This window comes from Cuculus canorus, chromosome 1 (assembly GCF_017976375.1).
Source record: "Cuculus canorus isolate bCucCan1 chromosome 1, bCucCan1.pri, whole genome shotgun sequence".
Taxonomy (NCBI): domain Eukaryota; kingdom Metazoa; phylum Chordata; class Aves; order Cuculiformes; family Cuculidae; genus Cuculus; species Cuculus canorus.
This window is the reverse complement of record NC_071401.1, coordinates 173038798-173065945: the sequence shown is the minus strand read 5'-3', so window position 1 is coordinate 173065945 and position 27148 is coordinate 173038798. Positions and strand designations below refer to the sequence as shown.

General features: G+C 41.1%; 1 protein-coding gene across 3 annotated transcripts in view; it reads right to left on the bottom strand.

Moving 5' to 3' along the window:
* RAP1B (RAP1B, member of RAS oncogene family) overlaps positions 1-25415 on the bottom strand; it is a 31051-nt gene extending 5636 nt beyond the window's left edge. The window contains exons 1-5 of one of the 3 annotated variants that reach the window (XM_054065662.1): positions 25265-25415; positions 6625-6709; positions 5202-5270; positions 2362-2418; positions 806-946 (exon numbers count right to left, since the gene is read on the bottom strand). In XM_054065662.1, the coding sequence (XP_053921637.1) occupies positions 806-946; positions 2362-2418; positions 5202-5270; positions 6625-6681 (324 nt within the window). In that variant the 5' untranslated portion in view covers positions 6682-6709; positions 25265-25415. Of the gene's footprint in view, positions 1-805; positions 947-2361; positions 2419-5201; positions 5271-6624; positions 6710-24700; positions 24719-25264 lie in introns of those variants that run through there. The other 2 variants (XM_054065673.1, XM_054065681.1) reach the window with 2 other exon arrangements.
* Between the last annotated feature and the right edge of the window lie 1733 nt (positions 25416-27148).

Here is a 27148-nt window from a genome sequence, read left to right as displayed (position 1 = left end):
AAGAAACTGCAAGGTGGTTTGTATTACAAGAGTCACAATGAACTTCCCCGAAATAGAAACATCTAACACATCCTGTGTCTGTGGGCAGCAAAAGCATATGTGGATACACGGAGTATGGAAGGGATCAAAGTTTCCATCAGCACAGTTTAAATGAGAGGAGCACACTTGAAAACTGTTCATTGATTACATTTTTTTCTTCCAAGGAAGACTTTCTGTCACACGGCTACAATCTACAAAGTGTTTCTGTTAAAAACCACATATTTTACTGCTGTTTCACATTCAAAACACCTTTCTTCCTTTATATTAAGGGACTAAGTATTCACTTCTTAAAATCGCAGTAAGTTTTTTTCAATAATTTATAAGCTTGAATGTTTTATACTCTCTTTATAGCTCTAACAATGCATATTGAAATTGTGTGGAAATAGTATGACCAAACTTTCCTGCAAGCACACATATAAAACATAAAAGCTACAGAACATGCAAGTTTTTTTAAACTTTCATTGATAATAATTGAGGTAAGAATAGAATTGCTTTAGAAATGTTTTCTGCAGTACTAGTGAAAAAGCTTACATTCAGTTTCAAAGAGAGTATTTTAAAGGACGAGATTCAAAAGCCTATACTTCTTTATATAGCACATAATTTACAGTTTCTCTAGTTTCCTTAAGAGTTGCATCTCCATACTATGCATCTACTGGTTGATTTGGCTCTTAATTTAAAGCCTGGAAGCTGCCCAATCACCGTGTATACATTACACCTGTAATGAAAAAAGTAAACGTAAGTATTAGGCATTTTTAGAGATGCTTACATCATCAGTGTCTTTGACTCGAAGAATCTGTTCTCTTAGATCCTGTAAATCATTAAATGTGGACTGTGCTGTGATGGAATATACTAACGCAAAACCTTGTCCGTTTTTCATGTATAGGTCTCTCATTGCTGTAAACTGTTCCTGTAATAATAAAAAATACAGATGTTGCATTCAATTTGCACTTTCCTTATACACACTGACATATAATTCAGGTCAAACGGATCACAACCACGATGCATTTGTGCCCTCCCCCTGTTTTAAACTGACCAATATTTTACTGTTTGACTATAAGCATTCCAGTAAACTTAACCGCTTTTAAATCAATCTGGTTTGGAACGTTATCTGGGGTGGATAAACAATATCTAGATAATGTCAAGGGCTATAGCCTGGGGGGTGGAAATCACAGAAACTAAAGTCATTTTGAAAGAACAGAGGTACAGTAGAAGGCACAGTGCAGTCTGTAGATTTCAGAAGTCATATCCCTCCTGAATCCTTCCTTACAAAGCAACTTTCACCTCCATCTCCTGACCATTCTTTAAAATTTTTCACAAAGTAAATACATCCCTTTTCAGCCTCCATTTTGTAGTCTGGGCACTTTCCTATGTTAAATTCTACTTTCACTTTCAAGGAGATTTGACTAGAGAATGGAGACACTGTGTAGACTTGTCAGCAAAGTCTAGAAAATGCAACTATGATGTTGCCTATGAGGACTTGCTAGCACACTGCACAGCAGTTTGAAACAGTTCCCTGTTTGAAAACTCTCAGCAGTATGACTGTGGAACAGCATCTGCCTTTCCTCCATGGGAGACTCTGCTATCTTGTGACTGGTCAATCACTCATCAAGTCCCTTGCTGTATGTCAGATGAAAAGCCCAATATATTTTGAGAAAACAGACACTCCATCTTTCTGTAAAGCTCTGCAGAGCTTTACTCCAATATGGAATTTAAATAAATCATTATTGGACCAGGTTACTATTATAGTTCAGAGAACAGTTGCTACAATCCAAGCGTCTTGAGCTTGCGCTCACTGGAAACCATAAAGGAAATTACTGTTTTCAGTAGATTTTGGAAGCAGTCAGAGAAAAACCTGACCGATATGCCAAAGGTCAGTACAAACCCTGTGCTTTGAGTTCACATGCGCTGACTAACGCAATACTATTTTTATTCCAATGTCAGAGGGCATCACTCACACAAAAGAAAAAGGAAAGAAGAAAGCACATATTCTCTACAGCATCTCTACAATTGTACCAAGTAACCATTGGATCTAAATTTTCCTCCAGGCAACATGAACTCAAAACAGCAGCAAAATCTCTTTTAGAATTCTCAATCTCATGTTCCCCCTATTACGGAACATGAGCTCACAGGAAACTTGCAATTCATTTTCTGCTGCGATACACAAGTTTTGTTTAAATACACTTAGGTTAAAGAACATCCTTTAATACAATGCATCAACCACGGTTCGACTTCAGAGAACGAGGAAGGAAACGTGTCATCATTTACAGCCTTATAGCTTTTGATGGTTTTAACACTCTATTCAAACAAATCGATTTTACTTACCGTTCCTGCAGTATCTAAGATTTCAAGCATACACTGTTGTGCATCTACTTCAACTTGCTGTAAAGTGAGAAAGATGTGGTTAGTTTTTCCTCTTGCAACTCTCCCCTCCAAAGACACCAGGAATTGTGTGATTTTGTAAGTAAATTCATAATGCATAAAGCAGCATAATAGCTTAAGAAGTTTATATGGATATACACTTTGAAAACAGCAGGAAGAAGCCTTTCAAAGAGCCCTGGTGACATTTTCAAAAGCGGTGTCAGCAGCCAAGTACCACTTTGCAAAGTGATGAGGGATTTTTGATTATTAAAAAGGATGCTGCTAAATTTGTAATGATGGTTATCAGCAATTAACACTACTTTCTGCTTGTTTCAGTGATTATTCACAGATTGAAAGAAAAGTACAGGTCAAAGCTAGAAAGTTGGACTGGCGTACTAATGCTCATTTAATAGTAATTTAGATCAACATAAGAAAAGTAGTACACAGCAAACAATAAACCAAGCAAACTGGTTTATGGTGGTGTCCCCAAAACACGCCTTTAGTGACACTAATTAGGAAACTGATTCAGCTTAGAAAAATTTGCCAAAAATAGAAGGTTTAAGAAGCCAAATCAGTTTCTGTACCTATTTTGAGAGTTCCTCTATCTAGTTTCTTCCTAAAAACAGGCGTTGAGGCCATCAAAGGACAGGAAAGTGCCCTCAAGCTGTTTCAAACAGGCTACCCGCATTTTCTTTTCTTACAAGCTATTGATACACTTCCGTTTGCATGTAGAAATTGCATTGTTTCCGTTTGCATGTAAAATTGCTAGCTGGCAGATCAGCACTCAGAAAGAACTTAATATCCCCTATTTCTGACCTATGAATTATCACTAGTTTATCTTTGAGCTTTTCTTTTCTAACTTGTTTTGCTCTTGGGAGGCAGGGAAGAGGAGTATTCCCATTCCTCTTACACCTCCTATGTCCACTAGGGATAGAGGGATGGAGATTCCTTCAATAGCCCTTATTCTAGCATGTACTGCTCACAAAGTTATTCAGCTAATAAAGCATCATCTATTATCTTTTTGAGGAAATAGGTGGGGAGTAAACCAAGGTGTCAAGTTTCAAGACTTCATGCTCAAACTATTTAGTTCCAGACAAACTTAAAACTACTTAAAGCCACATCCTTTCAACTTCAAATATTATAAATCTAGACTCTAGGATTAATAGTACAGTTGTAACTGCCAAACTAATACATTTTAAAGTCAAAGTCAAAGAGCAGCAAGTTAGAATTGTAACTAGCAGTGAGGGGAAGAAAATGACTGCACAAAGTGTCATACAGACTTTAAGGACTTCAACAATCTGGTTGATTTGAAAAGAAAAACACACAGAGGTACGCATAGCCATTTCATGACCAAACCTGAAAGCAACATAAGATCTTTGCTAAAAAACTTAGCAAGACAAAATTTCTCGAGATGGCTTTACTTTTTCAGGCTCTGTGGAAACCGTCTTTGGAAAAATTCAGCCCAAATCTAGTATGACTTGAAGAATGTAAATATATAACAAAGGAAACATTTCACTTGAGTACTGCTTGTGAATATTTTTGGAGTCATTTATTGGGCCTGACACAGCAAAGGTCTGCACCAAACACTGGAATAGGATCCAAAATTCCTGCTCCTCTAATACAGAAAAAGTAGGTGGCTATATAATTTTTTTTGTTGCTGTTCACTTATTAAGGAGAGTTCTAGCTTCATCTGGAAGACCACATGCTTAAGAAAGACTAGAATTTTTCCAACATCTAGATTGCTATGAAGGCAAAGAAAACAAATGTACAATTATCATTTTATATTCAGTAATTCCTCTTCCATTCAGAAGAGATTCTGGTATCTATAGGCTACAATGGCTGCTAATGCAGCCTCTTTATTCCAATATAAATGTAGCCCAATGCTGAAAGAGGAGGTACTGCAGGTTTTGCCCATATCCAGCAAGAGTTTGTACATCTTGACTCCCCTGTATAGATGCTGGTATTTTTGTGGTGATGCGGTGAGCTACATCAGGGCATCAATGCATCTGATAAGTAATTCAGCTTGAAAAAGAAAGTTAATCTGCTTCAGCAAAGCGTTAACTCTTTTGGTAGCAGTCCAGATGTAAACTACTTTAGTCTGGAGTATTAATCATGGTCTCAGCTGAAACTGAAGAGTGAGCAATATGGAGATTCAAGATGATGCAAGCAGAGTCAGGCCTTTCCAGCCTGTCATGCTGCAGAGAGGAAGAGAAGCTAACAGGCCATTGTAAGCATTTGTTCATTTACAATAGGTTTGTTTTAACTTATTAATAAAACAACAACCCATCTAATAGAAGCATATCAAGCTATTGGAGAAACTAGGAATACAGTATATTGCCTCCAGTGTTTCAAAGGTGAGCCTGAAGTTGTTTTTAGCAGATTTTCCTAGTAGCAAAGCAGCTTAGAACCTTCAACACACAAGTCCAAATCTACACGCAGATACCAACACACACACAAAACAATACATTTTACAAAAAATAAAAAGTGAGAGCTTATTTTACCTAAAAAAAACCACACCAAAACCCAAACAACAAACAAAAAAAACCCCTCCCACTCCCAAAACTCAGTGTTCCAAATTCTGAGAATGACATTATCATTTCTTTTACTGACTAGCTAGTAAGGTATTATGCTTAAACATTAAAAAGCTGGTGTTCAATTATTCCTTTTAGATAGCCTTTAAGATTACCTCTGCATTTCAAAGTTAAGCTACTAGAAACACCCTTTTCAAGCCATGCCTCACATATTTGGCAGTGTGTACTGCAGTTTTAACTTTCTGTAACACTAGGAAGGTCTTTTACATATACCTTTCTGTAGGAGTCTTCTATCGTAGGATCGTATTTTTCAACAAATATTCCTTGAACAAACTGTACAGTCTGCAACACAAAAGTTCTCGGTAAGATTCTTCTTGTATGGTGACATTTTGTAAACATGGTACACAAATTACTATTCTAGGTGTATACTCAGTTTTGAAAGCAAATTAAGTGATTGATATAACTATAAATTATAAGAAACAACAAGAAGTTAGATGTACGTGCTTATTTGACTAAGTACTGTTAGATGAAGCAATGCTACACCTTCCTTTATCCACTCTCACTTGGAGAGTAAGAATTAAGGCATGCATCGATTTAAGATGGTTTGTCTAACTGTTGGAATCATTATTAGTTGAACAGCATACTGTATACAGCTGAATGGCTTTTACATTTGCATTTAGAACTACTGCATCTTCTGCCAGTACAGAAATTAGTCAAGAAAACAACTGCCAGCATTTACTAGTCTTAACTAGACCAGTAGGATATTCCTATGTACCTAGCATGCAGGATGTTTTTAGCACAAGTCAAGTGGAACTTTGACTCAATTGCCAAGTCAGAGCAGACAGGTTCAAATCCAGAAATGCTGCAGTAAGATAAAGAATTCAGAGGTGAAGGGAAAAGTTCTTCCACAGTCTAAGATGATTTGTCATTTAAGTTCTCCTTTAAGAACCACTTTGTAAGAGAACAGTCTTTACCGGATAGAGTGGGCCTCTAGACCTTACCTTATGGTAATTAAGCTGAAAGATGCAAAGTTCTTAGGTGGATTGAGAACATCATATTCTCTGAACTTTTTCAGTGTTAGTCTACACGAGACTAAACTTTCCTCTAACTGATTAACTAAAGGGCACAAGCTCTTCGGTTTACAATCATCTACCTGCTGCAGCTATACATTTGCTTGCAGGGAAAGATGCAGAAAACATGCTAACCATCCTCCAAACATGCAAATATATATTTGTATTTGCATAAAAGAAATTGGTGCTTTAGAGACTGCTATCCAACATTAAGCCAACAGGAACCTGAAGATCTTTCTAGACACCAGAGTTACCAAGGCCACACGCAAGTAAAGCCAATCATTGTGCGAATTTCACGAAGCAGCTTGACTTCCCAGAGACCTGTGGCTGAGCTGCACTTCATAGTGCTATGGACTTCACCGTGTAAGACAGGCCAAGATCTTACCAAGTACCATCAAACAACCCCATACAAAAATACTAGCATGTGAGAGCACACCAATGGATGTGGGTACATCCAGTAAAGAATGTACCTATTCTAGCCAGGAACCCTCAGCAGTCATTACTTATATTTATGTTTATTTCTGCACACTTGCATAAAAAACATGCGGGTTAGTAGAGTGTATTAGAGAAAATAAGATGTGGGAATCCTGAGAAAACGTACTTGAACTGCCTCACACAGTACTTACCAAAGCAGACTTTCCAACACCTCCCGAACCAAGAACCACTAGCTTGTATTCACGCATGTTGCAAGCAGTAAATCACCTTCAACACCTGAAACATAATAAATTGTTCACCATTTTGATCAACACGACAACTATTTTAGCATTACTAAAATAGTAAGATGTGTAAGATCGCATATTTAACAAGACTGAACAGTTAAGTACTTACATCAACTGATAAATGCAGGAGATATACCATTATCACCAGGCATAACCTATACAGAATGCCACTTCAATTATTACATAATATGGAAACTATGGATTTCTATTCAAGACAGATTTTTACACTTGAAGAACCATTATTTATTTGTTATCTAACATAATATCATAGTGAAGATAGTACAGACTTGGGAAGTTTTTAAAAATGAAGATTTTTATATTCTATGAATCAGTAACTTAGAGAGAAAAGGCAAGAGCAGATTAAGACTCTCTGTAATGAAGACTTCTGTATTATGATCTTGCCAAAAGATCACAGGTGTTTCAAAGAAAGTGCATAAGTATCTGGAAGAACTGCTCACACTCATGTGCACCTATCACTTCCTCAGAGGCCTCTGGATGGATCAGTCTCCTTTACTTACAGCAAGAAGGAATAAGACACAGGAATTAATTTACTCGAGTTGATAGGCCAATTACTTGGATTACAGCATTCTATCCAGTGAGGTGCATTAATCTCATAACATTTTCCAGAAACCTACAAAATCTCTCCTAGTCATGCAAACAAGTTGGTTGCACCTCTCAGCTACAGTCACAGCAAGCATTAATGTATTTCACAGATTTCTCAAGACCTTTCATTCACTCACAAGACACTGCTTGCATTATCTATCTTGCAACAGAGTCACACAGATGCTTAAAGATCTTGCAGTTCTGCAACTCTCACATTCATAGTTCTGCATAGGTTTATTGGGTAAACAGCTGCTAGTGTTTTTAAATACGTCTCCAAGTTTCACAGCTACTGCATCCTCTCCTCATCCATCTCCCAAACTTACTTGCTATCATACAAGGTTTTGTAATTTCATGTGTTTACACATGTAAATGGTTTTGTTCATACAAGCTGACACGCATTAAATGTCTCCAGCCTCCTCTGAAGAATTGAAAGCATCAGCACGCTGACAAAAAAACAGGATGGGGAATTTCTTTAGGCACAGCAACTCTCTATTTGTATTGCCATTCACTTGAAATAACATCCAAAGTTTTTATCTACTGACCCAAAGTTTGATCTATATGCAGAAAGCACAACCATGACCCCACAATGCAGTTTACACAGTGGGGTTTGATAAAAGAGCTTAGTTAATTTTTTTTTTAACACAGTGGCCATTTTCAAACTATCAACTCTTAATGCAGCTACGACAAAACGCAGCAAACCATCAGATGCAGTATTTCATCTACCTCATTAATGCTTTACCATAAAGACTGAATAAACCCTACAACAGTAAAGCTATTGGTTAATATTGATAAGAAACAATTATTCAAGAGGAGAAAGCATGCATTTTCTTGTTCTGAAACACTTACATGCTAAACAAAGAATCACAGAGACCTGTGTAAGAAAATTAAACCAACCTCTTCTCAGCAAACAAACGTGCCTCAATAAGAGCCACAGGAACTCAGATGTCATTTGTCAGAAAAACAAAAAAAAACCCTTCTTAAGTCTGAAAGTTGATTAATATTTTGCTAGATATCTAAATGCAGTTATGACTACAGTTTCATGAATAACTGGAAGCAACTAAAATATTCTTTTGAGAACATTCCTTTCTAACAAGCCAGATCTGTTCCCCTGTTCCACACTAGCTGGTGTCTGCCTACAGCAGCCTGCCAGAACTGCTTGCTCATCTTTGTTGAAAACTGATCCAGCAAAACCAAAACAAGGCCACAGATTTGAGACATATCTTCGCTTCATACAGCTCAAGAAAACACACCTCTCAGTCCTGCTAACAACTGAGCGAACAGGACTGTTATTGCTGCTGTGGGAGGAAGGTCTCAGTTCCTCTCCTGTACTGGCTCTAGCACTTATCAGACCCAGTTACCCGTTTTCAACTCTCTCTGCATGTGCAGAAAGATTAAGCCCTCCCCAACAGACAAATTATTTAGGGGTTGGGGAGAGGGGAAGTGCAGAGAATCTAACACAGGTGCTTGTACTAGGTACGCAGCAGAAGCAAGGTAAGAAAGGCTCGTCTCATCAGCAGTAATCTCACAGCATCTAACCATGTTAAAGGTTTAGCACAAAATGCTAAGATGATATACAACAGAAATTAGAGCACCTCCACGTTGACATCCATCTTTGCCATCACTCATTAATTCCACATTGCCAGAAGACTTGAGAAATCAAGAGGCCAGGTCTTATATTTAGTTTTCTTCTTGCAAACACAGAATGAGCAATCTTTCAATTTACATAAACCTTGAACCTTAAGCAAGTAAAACAAACACAAGGAGAGAGATGTAAGGAAATAATTGACCTGGTGTCCAGCAAAGCAAGTCTGTCCACGGTCTTGTTAACCAATAAGTTTTTGAGATGCTTCAGTGACTTTCACACCTACTAGAACATCTGTTCATCCCAACTTCAAAAAGTTTCCTCCCCTCTACAGAGTTTTTTGCAAACATGAACCACCACAACCATTCAGAGCACAAGTGTAATCTCTCTGGCACCACTGCAAATGTTGTTTGGTCCACAAACTCCTAAGTTGTCCAGCCTTTCTACAAAGAATAGGAAAAGGGATTGTCTCTAACTGTACTGAAATGCACCTTTCAGAGTCATGACAAGGTAAGCCAACAGCTACAGTACCCGTAATTTCTTTAAAACAAACATTCGGTTATGCCTGTATTTTTGTAAAGCTGTCACTAGAATGACACAAGCGTAGTGGGTGTAAGGGAAATCCCAGTGCTGTATCTGGGCAAACAGCAGCAATCTCACTGTCTTGAAAAGAGCAGTTTAAGCTCAATTTTTCAGTCTTGACTCTGAAGTTAACAACTAAATATGGAGACACCAATAAAGAAGGCTGACAGTAATTTAGAAGTAAAAGACCTAGAGCAGCAACTAACAAATATAGGTTTTACTTAGTGGACTGAGTGATCTTTGACTTTCTTACTGACTGATCTACAACGCCTTAAAAGAAAATACCAGATGCTGAAATAAGAAGCTAACACCTTCATTTTAGTGAAAGACTGGCAATTCCATTTTGGCTTTCCAACAGGGATTCAGGATTTAACACAAGCCAAGGCTTCTTTTAGTATCCAGATTCGGAAGTTCAGTCCTAAAGAGATATTTGCTGTACAACAGTCTGGAGCTGATTTTACTGCTTTAAGTGGTGGTACATAACTACAGCACTCAAAAGTTTCGCTGAACCTCCCTCCAAACTTGGGCAATGAGCAGTGATAAGTACTAACTTCCTCTTGTCAACTGTTTTGTCATTTGTACAGTTGGTTCTTAATTCACCGCAAGCACACTAACCTTTTACATATACACATACCCCTATATGGCATGGGGGTAACTTGGCACCTCTGTATTGGTCTGTCATCAGGTAGTCTGGCAATGACATCTTAGAGTGAAACACAAACCAACATATTTTCCAGAATGCTTTAAGAAAGCTAACTTGGACATCTCTACCACAGTAAGCAGCAGAAACACCATGTATCATCTGCTCCCACTTAGATCTAACACCCCACTGGCTTAGCAGCACTACTGATGTCACTTCACTATCCTCTTCATGTTTTCTAACACACAAGAAAATCTCAGTTCCTCACTAAGAGAACTTTCCTAAGAAAGCTTTCCTGGTTACCTGGTTAGAAAGGTTTTCCTGGTTAGAAAGCTTTGCCTCCTCCTCAGCTAAGACGACACCAGCCCACAAAGCTAGGAGCTGCTTTATGACACTGCAGTTTGCCACGCTATTTAGTGTAACAAAAGCCTAGCATGCACTTTTTCACTGACCACTATGTGTGTTGGCTTCAAGCGTGCCTCAGACTTAGGGCTCTGATCCTGCCTGAATTTGACTTCCCAGTGATTCCAGACTAGCCTGACCTGACCCTGCTCTAGCTCAAACCTATTTTTCCATATCACGTTATACAGACTGCTTGCATTCTAAACTCTAGTCTTGCTCTCACTTCACTTTTCAGATTGACACCACACTTGACTCAAACAAATACTGTATTCAGCTTCATTCTGTGCCAACATGATTTCCTTTTGACTCAGTTATGACAAATGAGTCGGAGCAGAGGAGGAAGAAGATAAAATATAAAAGAGGATGTCTAAGCCATAAAGGACCCTATCTTCCAGTTACACGATAGCATTTGAAACAACAGAAGCCATTACACTTCAAGCAAGACATTGAAGTAAAAAGTTCAACTGTTTAAAGAGATGTAAACTATAAAACCTAGGATGGGAGCTCAAACTTCTGGTGGATTTTCTATTTTGCATCAAAACCAAAAAGCACTTCTCTAGCTGTTCTGAAACAGATACCGATACTGGACTTAGTTCATGCAATATCTCTTCACAAAGTCTGTGCCTTGCATCTCATATATTGTCATCCCCTCTAACCTTCAAGTAAAAGAAGTTACTACAAGAATTTTGGAAGAATATGCAGTTATGAAACCATTTGTCCAGTCAAGACAAAGCTCAATGTAGCACCTCAGGAAAAATTTTCAGCAGTCAACACTAACCAGTCATTTCAATTACACCCTTCAGTTCTAAAGCTATCAGAAAACAATTTTACTAACAGAAAAGGAAGAAAAAGGATCATTTAGATCACAGTCTCAGCCATTCAAGTAGAGAGACAGGTTAACATGTTTCCTCATCTAAAACTTAGCACTCTAAACTTAGAGCTATATCACAGCATGAGCAGTGTTTCTAAAATAAGATAGGGTTAGGCCCAACAACAGCATTTGTCTGTACTCCCCAGATCACCCAGTCTCTAAAATAGAGCACAACAGAAATGAAGAGACTATGATAGCTAAGTGAGTAACAGATAAGCAACCACATCACCACTCCTGATATAATGGACAGTTGATGAGAAGCATCCACCAGATCATCCAGTAATTAGATACAAATAAGTTCAAACTTATCCCTACCAAATAAAGGCTGTAACCTTTTTGAATCCTTATTCATTTACTGGAGTCTATTCTAATAAAGTAAATTTTGCTTTGGAGGCCAGCTACCTTTAAAGCAACAGACCTGCAAGAAGTGAGAGTAATACCAATTTACTCTGCTTTTTCATTTTTCTGATTCTCTACTTTTAGGCAGGAAAACACTGTCAACTGTGGTCTCTACGTAGGTGTTAAGGAACAAGCAGATAGGAAGCATGCAAAAAGACCTTTTTTTCCTCTTAATTGGAACGGGTACTGGCTTTGAACAGCTGAGTCAAGTATTTATATGCACAGATATTTGCCATAACTGTGAACTCTGGATATGTCTAATGAAACATTTAACTGGAAAGAAGAAAATAAGGGAAGCTATTCTTCAAGAAATAGCATTTTCACATAAACCGGTTTCTAATGCTGTCTCAAGTATACAATCTCTCGAAAGTACAGAGCTCACTTTCAGGTTGCCTCCATTAACAGCGAGTGGCACTTCAGTACCTGAGCCTTGCACACTTCCTGAAACGCAATAGTTCATGAAACCACCACATCTGTGCAGCCTCCCTCACCAGTCTGTTCATATTACTTTTTCTAATTAATGCATGTATTAATGCACTAGTGTAGTGTATTAAAGTAACTGCTTGATCCTACTTCTTCATGGCACATTTCCTAAAATGAAAGTACTTGACAAACTAGAGGAGCAGGATCTTTATAGACATATGGACACTTTCTCCAATAAAGATTCTCTTTGAAGGATGAACAGACCTTTCAATAAACACCAACTGAATAGAAGGAAGAAAGGTTAACCAACACTACTTATTAGAAACAAAGTGCTTTAAAAGCTTGACATCTGCCAAGGACCATGAAACATAGAACTTGCTCTTCACTTCTGCCCTTATTGGATAAACTAGAAAAAAATGCCTCTCAGACATTTTATTGAACAATTTCTTGAAGCATGTCTCCAGAAAAAGGCAAAAAAAAGTGATGATGCTAAGAAAGTTGAAGAATGAGAAACCCTGCTTTAGTGGTGAAAGAAGAAACTGACAGCTACTGCCTGTAAAGCTTTCCTAAAAAGAACCATGAAATGAAGAATTCAGGGAAGTTCAAATACCACTGGTAATTGGGCTTCATACGACAGTCAGGAAAGTGGGTCGGTTTTCTTTTTGTAAGATAAAGTTTTCTTCTAGCTCCTTCAGCTTCAAACTTTGGTTTTTGATTCAACTTTGTTGCCTGTCTAAGGAATGGGAAACTTAATAATTCAATCTTTCCAAGTGATATTAAACCAAATGAAGCTGTAACTGAAGTCCAGCCCCAGGCCAAAGATATGAACTAAGTACAGAAGATATTTCCAAGATGTGCTTATGTGAACTAGCTGTTCAGGTACGGAATTAAACAGTCCCTCCCAGAAGCTACTAATTTTCAGAAGGGATCATGATTATTCAGCATTTTACAGACACAATGATTCTTGTTTGGATCCTGACATTCTGATTGTATTGTGAAATTGCAGTGTAGTCACTAAAATTTTCACAATGCTTCTTCCCCAGCACATTCACCTCTCTGGAAGATGCTTTGTTAGAACCACTTTGGGAACAGCACTCCTAAAGTAATCTCAACTGTTTGCATGAGGGAAGAAAAAAAAAGTTTCAAACATTAGAATGACAGATGAAGCAAATTAACCAACTGGTTTACCTGCTTTTGACTAGCTGTAGAGGGAAAAAAAGCCAAGAAAAAGCCCTCCTCTTCTCAGGGAGAAGATACTAGTCTGGAGATGGAACAAGACAACACCAGTTGGATATTTGGAAAAATAGTTATAGTCCTGTCACCGGACCAACCAAGGCCAAAGGATCAAGTGTTCCCAGACAAGACGTTTCCCACTTCTGGTACAGGAGCAGTGTCAGATAGCCAAATCTAAACCTTTCTAATTTGTCTGTACTACCCAGACTTTTGTCTCTTGGTTTAAAACCCCTTCTTCAGTGAGGCAACTAATCACAGAGGATGTGCGCTGTTCTTAATGTTCCCCAAATACTTATATCTAAGGCGAAGTCTTAAATTCTTATCCTTCAACTCCAAGGAGCTGTTTGTTCATTTGTTTCTTTCCTCCAGAATACTTCCAGTGCCTAAGCAGCACCTTGACAACACAATCCAAAGTAGAAACCTGTTCACACCCACAAACCTTTAGATGCTTTAGGAGTTGAAGAAAATCAGATAATCCTCACTCAATGGGGTAAGTGTATCTCTTATAAAAGAGAAATTAAAACACTCCAGAGCTGACTTTCACACTTAGTTTACAGAAAACATTATTCAAATATCAATTCTGAACACAAGATACACTGAAAAGCTGATCGGATCTAACACTTCTATACTCAATATTCTTTAAGTACAGCTACTTGATTACTAAGGCAGACTGTGGAAGCAAGCCAACTGTTTGGTTAAAGTCAGAAGCAATTTTTTATTTTTAGTTTTTACCTGGTTTTGATAACTGCTCGTTTTGACAAAAGTATTTTGTCATTTGGACAGCTAGTTCTTCTGGGCATTAATATAGTCATTTCCCTGGACAAAAATATTTCTTCAATCATGTTCAAATATTTTAATTCATGCCAGAGAATCTTCAGAGGATTTTTAAGAAGTTGTCTGGGTGATTAAGGTTATCCAGTGACAGTAAATCATGCTAAGAAAAAGGCAGAGATCTGAGAACAAGTTACTGCAGCACAAACAGGGCACCAAGGTTTAAGCTGCTCCTTGAACTGTCCATAGGGACACTTACACACAGATAATTTAACCAAGTTTTCCTCCTTCCATTGAAGGGAGCCACCTGAACCAATACTGCACACAGCAACAATTTTCTGCAGACCAGATAACATGAGTTTACCTTGTGAGACAAGTTCCACTCTTTATAATTAGTATAGCTGAAAAAAACATTTTTTTCCCCCTAAAGTCAAAGTTAACTCCCAGCTAGATCATAAATCTGAACACAAACCTAATGCATGTCTCAAGGATGCAAACTGACCTGCTTGAAGCCATATCTCAAGACGAACACCTCCTAATGTGCCAGACAAGCATATGCAACTTGCAACAGTTTCATACAAAGTGTAAAAAGTAATTTCAAAGCAAGTGACGTAATAAATGTTCTTAAAGTACTAAAAAATATGCTGTGCTTCAACATTTGCTGAGCTCAAGATTCAACTTTGTGCAAAAATTCGATTTCTCAATTCAAATTTGCAGTCCCTTATAAAACCTAAGCTGTAGAGGCTATTTAAGCCTCAACTGGAAGTTTGTAACATTTACCAGATTTATTATTTTTGATGACTGTTTGCCATGGTTCTACAGTTTCTCCCTATTTCTGTAAAATAGTTGCCATCCCCCATGAGAGTTGTTTGTGCATTTTCTACCAGTCATACCTTTGGCTAAATCAATAATTTCTGAATTCCTGGAGAAAGTGAACTGCAAATGTTTATTTGCAAAGAAAATCCAGGCAGACAACAAATAAAAAGAACAATCAAGATTTTAAAAAATACAAGTATATTACATTCAGAGAATGCATCATTACCACATTATTATATCTTGCCAAGCATAAGCTAAGTATTCATCCGTGCAGCAAGTTTCAAGAACTGAGACACTAGTTTACTGCTGTGAATCTGGCTCTTCAGTCATTGCAGAGAAGGATCAGTATTTAGCTCTAAAACTCTTAGCAATTAGTGGATTGCCACATCATGGTGTCTCCAACATGCTTTAGTTGATATGCAGCCTTCTGATTAAAAGCAGATATAAGCATGTGTTTCTCTCCATAAGCTACAGTAAATTTTATCTTTCAAGGTACAAAACCAGCTAAAAACATGAGGACTACAAGTCAGGCAAGGAAATTTTCGGAGTCAAGATACTTCTCTTGCAAAAATGCACTCGTGCATTGGAAGTAACTTCAAGAATAAAACTTGCCACTCAGCTTAAGATATTTTCCTTTGGAAAAAGGCAGCTTAGCTTCTGTTGCAGAAACAAGACCTAGCCTCAAATTCCATGTGTTATCTGCCTAACATCTGGCAGTCCTACCTCTGCTCTGATTGTGACACTGACTGCTGAACCAGTAAAGCGTTGTATTGAGTTTCCTTCTACAGACGGAACTCAGTTCAACTGCAATTCCAATGCCACCTGAAATTTTGTCCCTCCTGCTATCTATAACCCACACACCATAAACATCCCTGGCAATGCCAGAGCCTGCACACCAAGGTATCATCACTTGCACTGTCTCCATTAGTAAAAGATTGTTTTCAATTCAGGTTTGTTTAGATTACTAACACATCGTAAAGGCACAGATGTGATATTTCCTTCATTACATGATCTTTTGTTACTAGCCATTTAAGACTGGCTAGTGTAGTCCCTCTACATACAAAATATTCTTCCGCAGTACGATTTACAGTTATTCTATTACAAACCAGGTTGGTAGCCTGAGAGCAGTCTTACAAATTCCCATACGTCATTTTAATTAAGATTAGAAGTTTTATCTGTCAAAAGGACAGTGATTCTATGCAAATCGAGACTACTAGCTACTAGCATTCATGAATAAAATTAGTTCTTCCATGATAAATGAACCACAGCAGCCAACTCTCTAGTAATTGCAACTCATGCCTGTTTTGACCTCTCAATCAATACTTCCCTAACAGAAACACGGTATTTGAACATGAGCAGATTTCACTCACAGTCACTCAAATTATACATAATTTCACAAACAGTTCTTTTGTTAAAGCCTGAGACATCTCTCCCAAGGTTAAGCTGAAAAAAGGATACACCAACACACAATAATAACTAACATCTTGTGCCACATGATTTTGCTCCCTCTGCAATAACAGAGGTGCAACCTTAACTGCTTCTTTTCACAGTTAACTTTATTAGCTAAATCCCCTGATGAAGGTGGGTTTATAAAAGGTCTGAAATGCTTAAATTAAGCAGCTGAAACTTGGGCAGAACATCCTGCTCCATTTTTGGCAGCAAGGTAGTACCATCTTGAACCTAGGGATGACAAATCCTCAGGGAAAGTCCAACTCGCAAACACACCTTGACTAGAAGATGACATCTGCAGAAGCTGACCTCCACATCTCTGCCCGTATGTAGATGCACATACAACTCCACTGTTTCTGAGGCAATTGTTGTTGCCAGCTTCAGATGAGGGTGTTTTAAAAGAAAAAAAAAAAATCACTACAACTAAAGCTGGCTCTTCTTAACATGCCAAGCTGTGAACTGCTGTAGTTCTGCATCTGCTTTGTGAACAGCTGACGCATTTTCAACAGCCCCCCCCCAAACTGTCATTTACCGGGTCAGGAATGTCCAGGAGAGGGAAAAATCTCACAGTTACAAGCAGGAACCCAAAGGTTAGCAATTCACACTTGCAAGTCTAAGCTCATAGACAACGACACCTACACAGAAAGCGGAATAAATTTAACCAAATTAATTTGAATCAAACTTATCCTCACACCACTTTCTATTACATGGACCAGATCTTTAGTAGAGATCAATGACAGTTCGACTTATTCAATCAAGCATCAAGAAGATTCAAATAGATTCTTCCAAAGATCACACTAGTTCTTGTTTAGCCCATACTTATTGGTTCCTCTACATCTTCAAAGCTTGCCGTTTTCTGAAGAAACCTGTTGTAATTTAAGACTCACTTTGCTGTTAAGTCAAATCAAATGCATACTTTGACAAGGTAGCAGATGATGTCCAAAGCACACTGTAATTTAAAATAGGCTCCATAAGTTTGGATGGGAAGACTCTTCTAAACACTAATCAGCACACCTAGTCCTCTGAGAATCCTAAGACTGTAACAATCTCCACAACATATGAAAAAGTTTCAGCACTATATCCTAAATCTTTTATTGAAGAATAGTTATATGCATCTCAAAACAAGCTATATTTTGGGCAAAGCCCAAGCGGAAATGGAGTAATGACTTTTCACTCCAACCTGACTGTCCCAGTGAAGCAAGTTTATCCTTCATGAAAGCAGTCTTGTATTTCAACATTGCTTGGGATGCTCCCAGTTTACCCACTGTATCTTCTGTTTAGATTCTTGGGATCTACAACTTCAACTTTCTGTAGGTAAGGCTGTGAATGGTTCCTTGTTTTCATTTCTACTGTCACAGCAGACTGAGCATTCAGCTTGGAAAAGAGGCTTCAGCTTTCCTCTGTGAAACTTAAGAGCACCAAATTTCATTTAAAAAGTAGTCTCCAATAAGATTAAGTAATGGAAAAATTACATTATCCCAAAATATAAGTATTTAAGTTGATATATTTGTCTTTGAAAAAAAGTGTTTGCAAATCATGTCTTCAGATCTTGCCTCTGCCTAGAAGCAGGATGTACTTTCAGTTAGCAAGACTACATACTGTTCAAAATATTGGTTACTGTAGTCCAAACTAAGGTGCACTTGATGTTGCCTCTTAATCAGTTTCGTGGCTAGACAGGATCCAGATCTCTAACAGAAAAGGAAGAGGTAGCATCAGGACTTCTTTGTTCATCAAGAATAAAACCATATAACCTAACTTATCTTTTCATTCCAGGCTTCACATGAAATATTCCTATTTTCTCACTGGAATTCCTACTCGCATAGATACTGCACTTCTCCGCTATGCTTACTCACAAGACAGTTTGATGGAAAGCAACACACAGATAAAAACTATGCCAAACACCAGCACATACAATGGCCTAAAGCACTTAATTGTAAAGACTTGAAAGACTTGCTTTAGGTACTCTGTTTTTGCAGGACTTCAACTATCACACTTAAGCTTCCTCTGTGGGATCTCTGGCTGAACCCTTTTAGCATTGGGAGTTTTCTGAAATAAAAGGTTTAGGCAGATCAGAAAAAAAAATAAAACAAAGGAACATTAAAAAAAAAAGCAATGGCCTTGCTCAAAAAAAGAAAGGAGAAAAGGTTACGAAAAATGATTAGAACATACAGTGAATGGAAATAGGTATCATTCAGAAATGCTTGTTTCTCTCTAGCATTCAGATATAAAAAGCCACTACAAAATTGTACACCAAAATTTAAGAACGCTTGAGCCTCCAGTTAAAAAAATAAGAGTTATGAATGATGGTTTATTACGGTATCAGAGTGTTCTCTCCAATGGCCTCCAAACTTACTCAATGCCCAGAATGATCTATATCAAGTAACAGGGTTTCTCTTCCTTGGTGAAATTCCAGGTAACCTGCTACTTAAGTCAAAAAAAGTATGTCAGAAAAATAGAAGAATGATTCTCCAGCATGACAGTCAGCTATTCTTGCCTCTTCCAGTGCTTCTTCTTGATGCAACGCAACTATTACAGGGTCTGTTACGTTGCATCAAGTGCTAAGATGATAATATGACATCAGTTTTTAGAAGCATGGCATATTCCAAAATAACTAATGCCAGCAGAAGTTGGGATTTTGAACACAGCATTTTGCAGCACACTAAGAACACAAGTATGACGCATCTTAAATTGTATGCTTGTATTCAGTGAATACTGCTGATATGAAATTATCTTGTAAATTCATTCATGGAGTAGTATAATAGGTGTAAGAACTCTTAACAGTGAAGTCACACTTGCCAAGAGCTCATTTTTGATGCTGCATATCATAAAATCCATGAAAACACATAGTATTTCCTGTACGCTTGCACCAATACAAACAATAGGCAGTAAGTAACAAATGGACCATTCCCTGAATGGCAATAAGACCACCACACTCATATTTAAACAAGTCAGAAGGTCACAGAAAGAGTACGATGTATCCTTAGGCTTCTAAAGTTATATAGTTAGTATGCATAAGAGTCAAGATCTTGCATGCAGTATTCATTTATCCACTCTCCCAAACCTAACAAAATCCTTCAACACTACTGTATGCAAAAAGCAACCGCAGGAAGCCAGGCAGGCCATTTGTATAGGTCATATTGTACATAAAGCTTTTGGAATGTTATCATACAAGTAGCTTCACAACGGAAGGTCAGAGGAGGGTTGCTGACTGCATCTTACAACATCTAACAATTCACCTTAACCTCTTCACACCTGCAAGATTAATTAAAAGAAGTTCCTCCTCTGTACGTTGCTGAATTGCCCTGACACTTAACTAACCACACAGGCCTGGACATAGCCACACACAGGTCAGTCTCAACTGTAAGTATCACATAATAAACAATCTAACCCTAAACACTGCATTGTAGGGAATAAGATTCTTAGATAACTTCCACTTAATAAACTACTTCCATCCCACATTCCAGTTTACCTTTCTCCATATTCAGAAAAAACCCACATTGGAACTTCCTAGTAGTCTTCTAATGAATCACTTTTAAGGCCAGAGATTACATAAGTTTTATTAATTGCCAGCATGGATTGTACTACTGCACAACTGAACTATCGCTGTTGCCTGGGTTCTGATGCAGGTTCTAAGTGCTGTTCAGCATACTAGCTTCATCTTAAATAAAAAATAGCGACCATGCATGAAACCTTAACAAACACAAGTAGCTGATCTAGCCCTGCAACTCCTGAAAACGGTTTGATTTCAGCAGTGCTGAAGCGCCACACCTAGCAATGTACAGGTCCTCCTTCTGTCTCCCATTCCTCCCCTCTTAAACTCCACACAGGTAACTCGCATATTTACACAGTTCATCTTTAACGCAGATGCGGTGGTAGTCTTTTTGCTTCTTCGTGATATATGAAAAATGCTTCTAAGAAATTTGTCTTCATTCTAGCAATGAAAAAAAAATAAAGGCATCACTGGTTATGTTGCAGACACAGAGACTATTATGTGGAATAAAACATAACAAGAATTCCAAAGCTAGAACTACTAATACAGAGAAACAAAAATAATCAGTTGCAGGGACTGTGCTCTAAAATATTTTAGATTAACTGAAGAGGGGGCTAGCCTTTACTTACTGAAATACTTAACTGTTATAATTAAAGTAAGTAGTAGTAATATGCGCATCAAATTTTGATACAAAAATCATTCTCCTCAGAAGTTCTATGAAAAAAACAAAAAGAACTGTAACTAAAGATCCTTGCTTTAAGTTTGTCTTCAGTTATGAAAATAAACTGTTCTCCTGTTCCAGTCCTTCAATACTCTCCAGAAATTTAATGACAGAAAGTTTCTCACAGCTCTACAATTAGAGTTATATTGAAAATTACTTCGTGAATGAGTAACAGTGGCAGACAGTATCCTTTCTGCAGAAGATCTGGTCAAGTCATTCAGATTTAGGACACCTTCCTGTGTTGCAACAGCTGCAGGAATAATATGAAATTATCTAAGAGACTAGAGGTTCACTGAAGAGAATCTCAGGCTGGAGAGAAACACAAGATGCTGCTTCTCTGCCTCAGGATGCAAACACCAGTCTGTTAGAAGGGCTAGGCAGTCCTACTCCTGCACTACTGTCTGGCCTTCCTCCCTTGGCCAAGAATGAGCTAACCATGCCTACTGTAATTGGCAGTCTCTTTTCACAGTTGTATAGTAGGGCTTTACTTCAAATAAGATCAAGTCTTTAGGTTAATAACTAGAAATCTGAATGGGACAACGTACAAGATGTTGCCAAATGCCTCTTCTTCCCGGCAGAACTCTATGATGCTCCTTTAACTCTTACGTTCCTATAGGGTCTCATAGTAACCTTCATTTTACTGCTTCTGTAGTAAAAATTACTATTAAAACACTGCTCTTGGGAAAAGAACACCCTGAGGAGCTAGAGGGCCCCCAAATCATTTGATATTTCAAAAGCTGTCTAATAGGCAGATTTCCAACCTGGCGTTTACTGCTTTCCTTCCTTTCCTTACTGCTAGAGGAGACAAATGTCAGGAGCTCACAGCAGCATACAAAACCAGGCACACACACACACAATACAAAACTCCTTTTTGCTTTTATTTGTTCAGTATTTCTTCAGGGATTCTAAAGCTCAAGAGGTGAGAGCTTCAAGCCAGAACCTACTGCGGCTTTTAAAGGTAGCCTTGTTCAACTGCTCCATGCAGAAACATTGTACCAGCAAGCAAGACTTTTAACCTTCTCCAAATAGTGCTTGCCTACCACAAGCAAACTGCCATAGCTTCATCAGAACATTATTTCTACTACACCTGTACCACCCTGTTTTCTCATGTTTGACAGGCTCTAAGGAGAAAGTGATACATTAGATAGTTCATGCGAGATACTAAAGCTTTACTGCAGCGAACTGCTGAACGAGTTTGAAAACTCAGCTTGAAAACAGATTTTTCTGTTTTCAAGAAAAAACAGAAATACTGAAGGGCATTCAAGTAACAAAAAGAACTTCCTTTCCTCCCCATTTTATGCAAGAATAGAAACAGACCATCTTGACCATGTCAGAACAGGAAAACAAAGTTTGCCTTCAAATATGAAGGTGACGTTACTGTAGATACTCCTTCAATCTTTCCAAACAAGGAGGCTGTCCGAAATATCCCTCTATCTGACCAAGATGCAACAGAACACAGAGGAAGCCTGCCCCCAACTCAGCAGGGACTCCACACACTGACATTACACAGTGCATTTTGGTCTGCTTTTGTATTTGTTCTGAGGCAAAAGATCCTTGCAGTGCTTGCAATCACAAGATAAACATGAACTTCTGTTGCACACAGTAGGCTTAGTGATCTGTTTACTATAAGAGCAATTTTGATTAACACCCATAACAACTTGAGCTTATCCTAAAGAACACTCTCAAACATCAGTTAGGTATCTGAAAGTCATCTAAGCATTACTTAGATGGGCCAATTCATAAAGGACCCGCCTACCCTCTTACCACGCAGCCAAGGACAAGAGTGCCTGTTTTATCTATGAGATATTCTTAACCTTAAGAGCACCTCTTTGTATCTAACTCTGAGCAGCTAGCAGAGCTCTGTGGATGACAAGATTGGCACTATAGCTGTAAGCACCAAGTACTCAAGTACTTCTGTGACTCTTGCACTTCCCACATCCCAGATGATAAGTGGACAACTGTTTATTTTCGTTCCCTGTCACATTTACTGTTAGATCACAAGCTACAGTGTAATCTTCATCACACTTCCTTCCTCACCCATATAAGTTATTTTTTTCTCCTTTTGTATGCCCTCACCTAGATTCCCATCTGTTTGCCTCTGCTCCAGAAAGGCTCTCAATTAAGAAGACAGTCAGTGTCAGTCTGCAAAACTGGCACAGCACAAAGAGAACTGTCATGGCTCACTTCAAATTTATTTTTGACGAACTGTCCTACAGCCGAGCTTTGGTACAAAATAGCACAATTTTAATGCCACTCAGAAAAATTATCTGGTGCATGTATGTAATAGTAAGAGATACAGTTGCAGACAGTAAAAAGACTATTTGGGGTTTTTACCCCTAATACAAGTTCTGTTTTAACAGTTACAGTCTCTCAACTCTGTTTTGCAGATTATTTCACGGGGCGGAGAGGTGCTCCAAGTGTGTATCTTTTTGCAGCAAAATTGATCATAACATTTACACTGTACAATGCAAATCAAAACTCAGTTAATTAGCTACAGATAATCTTAAAGCTTTACACTACACTTGCAAGTTGAACTTGAAGTGGTTCATACCACTACAAGAAGCATCCCTGAAAACATGCAGGTACCAAGGAATAAAACACATCATCTAAATATTTAGAAAGTATTTGCAAAGCCTTTGACATGAACAGCCATGGCAACCTCCATGATTCACCCAGCTTGTTCTTAGCCAGCATGAAGTTTACAGGATGGCCTTTAAGCAAGAGTTAAAAGAGATGTGATGAATAAAGAAGATCATTTGATTCATTTTGCAAGTTTTCCATAGAGGACAACAGAATCTCTTTCCATAGGAAAATACATTTGGCTTTGAATACTTACTACATAGGACAATGTGATTGCTTCTTTGCCTTTTAATCATGATTTATGAAAAAAGAGTAGCATTTCGTAACTTGTTTTCTGTAACAGGAATTTCAATGTATATTTTACTGTGAAAGAGTACCAAAAAGTCTTTTTTATACACTGTCCACGCATTTGACACAGGGGTAAGATGCAGCTGTTATATTCTAGACAAAACAAATTACACTAATGAAAACATCTAAAAGCAAGCACAGACACTCAAACTGCGCAATTTTCAAGTTGGGCATCTTGGAAATACTCTCCCTCTTGGAACTGTGCTACCTTACTATCACACATCACAACAGTATAGAAAAATACTTTTTTTATTTTATCCTGAACAGAACAATTCATCCCTTTAAGGCAGAAATGGGAATAAAAGTACACTGATCTGTTCTTGCAGAAAACCTTGGCTTATTATCTTCTTTCTGTAATCCAAGGCCAGCTCAAAAATACTTGGATTAGGTTTTATTTTCGCCCTCTAAAAACTTTGCTTTCCTTCTACCGCATCTTCACCAACACATGTAGACGCGTACGAGGTTATGAGACTGTTTTGGCACAGAAAGCATCAGTCAAATTCTGCCACTTGCTTTGACACAGGGTGGGGAAGAATTTTTTAGATGAGATGAACATCTCTGTCATCCCCTTTCCTTTTTGTGAACAAGCAAGAAGGGAACTCATCGCCTGATTGTCCCACTTTGTGGCTACCCCAGGCACAAGCATCCACGGTCAGTGGGATGCCCGGCTGCGCTTGGGGTGCTGCACCCCGAGACCAGGAGGGCACCCCGCTGACCGCACCCAGCTTGTCACAGAATGGCTAGGTTCTAGCCCAGAGCTGCTTGCTGTGCCAGGCCTGTGGTCTGTGCCACATCTCCAGCCCTGTCAGACGTTCCCAAAATCACAGAATCGCTCGGTTAGAAGGGAGATCCTCGAGTCCAGCTGTACCTGGCCAAATCATATCACCCACCGGTCTTTTAAACGGCAGGGGTGGCGACCCAAACACCTCCCCGGGCAGCCTGTCCCAGCGCTCGATAACCCTTTGGATGAAAAAATTGTTCCTAATGTCTAACCTGAACCTCCCCCGGCGCAGCTTGAGGCGACAGGATGAGAAGGAACGGCCTATCGCTTGGGAGAAGAGACCAACACCCACCTCGCCGCCCCCTCCTTCCAGGTGGCCGCAGACAGCGATAAGCTCTCCCTGCTCCCGGCCTCCTTCCCCCCCGCCGGCCGGAAGCAGGGCGCAGCTCCTCGCCTCGGACCGGACTAGGTGGGGCTCGGACTTCCCGCTGACAGCGCCGCGGGGACCGGCCCCTTCGCCGCCCGCGGCCGAGCCGGGCGTCACCCGCCCCTCCCCGCGGCCCCGAACCCGCCGGGTTACAACTTTCCGCTTCCGCTCCAACTTCTGCTCCGGGGACCGGCAGGAGGAGGAGGAAGGCGGGGGGGGGAGCAAGGAGGTGTTGGCCAAGGGCAGGGCCGGGCCCTCGACTCGACGGCAGCGCCTGCCCCGCTCACCCCCCGCCCCGGTGCGTGTCCCGTGTTCGACCCCCACCCCCCACCCCGGGCGCTGCGGCGGCTCCGGTCGCTCCGCCATGTTTGGGGCTCGCGCCCCTTCCCCCCTCCTCGCGCCGCCGCCCCCGCCGCGTCCCCGCCCCGCCACCTGTACCGGCCCCGCCGCTCCCCGCCGCCCGGCCCCGCGCCTCGCCCCGCCGCCGACCTACTGGACAGCGCCTCCCGCTCCGCCGCCGCCTCGCCGGCCGAGCCGCTGCGCCGCGCTGCGCTCGCTGCCTGTGCCGGGGCGCGGCTTGGGGCCGTCGCCGTGACGCCGCACGCCCAGCCTCGCTCTGGCGCGGCGGGGGCGGGGGCGGTGCGCGAGGCGGGGGGGGGGGGGGGGCGGCTCCGGCGCGCCGCTCCCTCTGCGCATGCGGGCGGGGCGCCCGCCCCTCCCCCATCGGTCCCAGCGTTTCTGCCCGTAGGCTGGTGGCCCGGGCATCGCGGGGTGCGGGGGGTGGCGGCCGCTGTGCCCCAGTCCCGAGGCACTGGCACCCCCTGTACCCGAATCGTGATTCACAGGCACCCCCTCGGCACACCAATTCCGGGACACTTGTCATCCTCCGTACCCCAACTCCAGTGCGCTTGGCACCCCCAGTGCCCCAAGTTCGATGCACAGGCACCCCCTCAGCACCCCACACCCAGAGCACTGGCACCTCCATACCCCAGTCCTGGGGCACTGACTCCTCTACCCCAGTCCCAAGACACTGACACCCCTCAATACCCCACAGTCAGGGCACCCTTCATGTCCCAGTCCTGAACACTGGCACCCCCCCCCGGTGCCCCAATCCCGGGACACTTGTCACCCCCTGTGCCTTAGCCCCAGGGCACTGACACCTCCCGTACCCCAACCTTGATGCACAAGCAGCCCATCAGCACTCCACACCCAGAGCACTGACACCCCTGTACACCAATCGTGGGCCACTAACACTCCCCACACCGCAACCCTGGGGCACTGGCATCTCCTGTACCCCACCCCGGGTCACTGACCCCCCTACTGCACCACCCCTGCGCACTGACACCTCCATACCCCAGTCCCGGGGCACTACACCCTTGTACCCTGACCCTGAGGTACAGACATTCCCCATATGCCGATGTCGGGGCACTGACACCCCCGCACCACGACCCTGGGGCACTAGCACTCGCCATACCCCACACCTGGGCACTGACACACCCTGTACTCCAATCCCGAGGCACAAGCACCCCCTCGGCACCCCACACCTAGGGCACTGACAGCCCCCTGCGCCCTACCCCTGGGCACTGGCACCCCCGTACCCCAACCCAGGGCCCTGACACCAGGTGTACTGCAACCACGAGCCACTGGCACCCCCCATACCCTCAGGGCACTGGCACCTCCTGTATGGCAATCCCAGGGCACTGACACTCCCATATCCCATGCCCGGGGCACTGGTGCTCCCTGTGCCCTACACCCAGGGCACTGAAATGCCCCAAACTCCAATGCTGGGGCACTGACAGCCCCAACACCCCACACCTGTGGCACTGGCATCCCTCGCACCCCACTCCTGGGACACTGACATCCCCTGCACTCCACACCTGGGTCCCTGGCACTGGTCTTGACTCCCTCCTCTCTCCTCCCTCTTCACTCGGTCCTGGGGTAGTGGGTGGGTAGGAAGGGAAGGCAGCTGATGTGGTGACCTTACCCTGGCTGGAAACCCTACTGGGATGAGCTAGGTTGCCTACTGTGTGGGTCTGTGCCTTCCCCCAGCCACCCCCACCTAGGGGGACAGTGAGGGATTGAGGGAAGCCTCCCCGGGGTGTGTTGGATCTGTTGTTGTCATCCACTCGCTCCTGCTTTGGCTTTGAAGGTTCTTGTTCAGTGATGGAGCATGAGCCAAATGCACTGTTTCGGTGGCCAGGGGCTGGAAAAGTTTGTTAAAGCTGGCGTCCAGAGCCCAGGGTTGCCTTGCTGTGCCTATGGTCTGTACCCCCAACTCTGTCGGACATTCCTGAAGATCGTAGAATCATAGAAACGCTTGGTTGGAAAATACCTGTGAGATCAACTCCAACTGTATCTGCCCCCTACTAAACC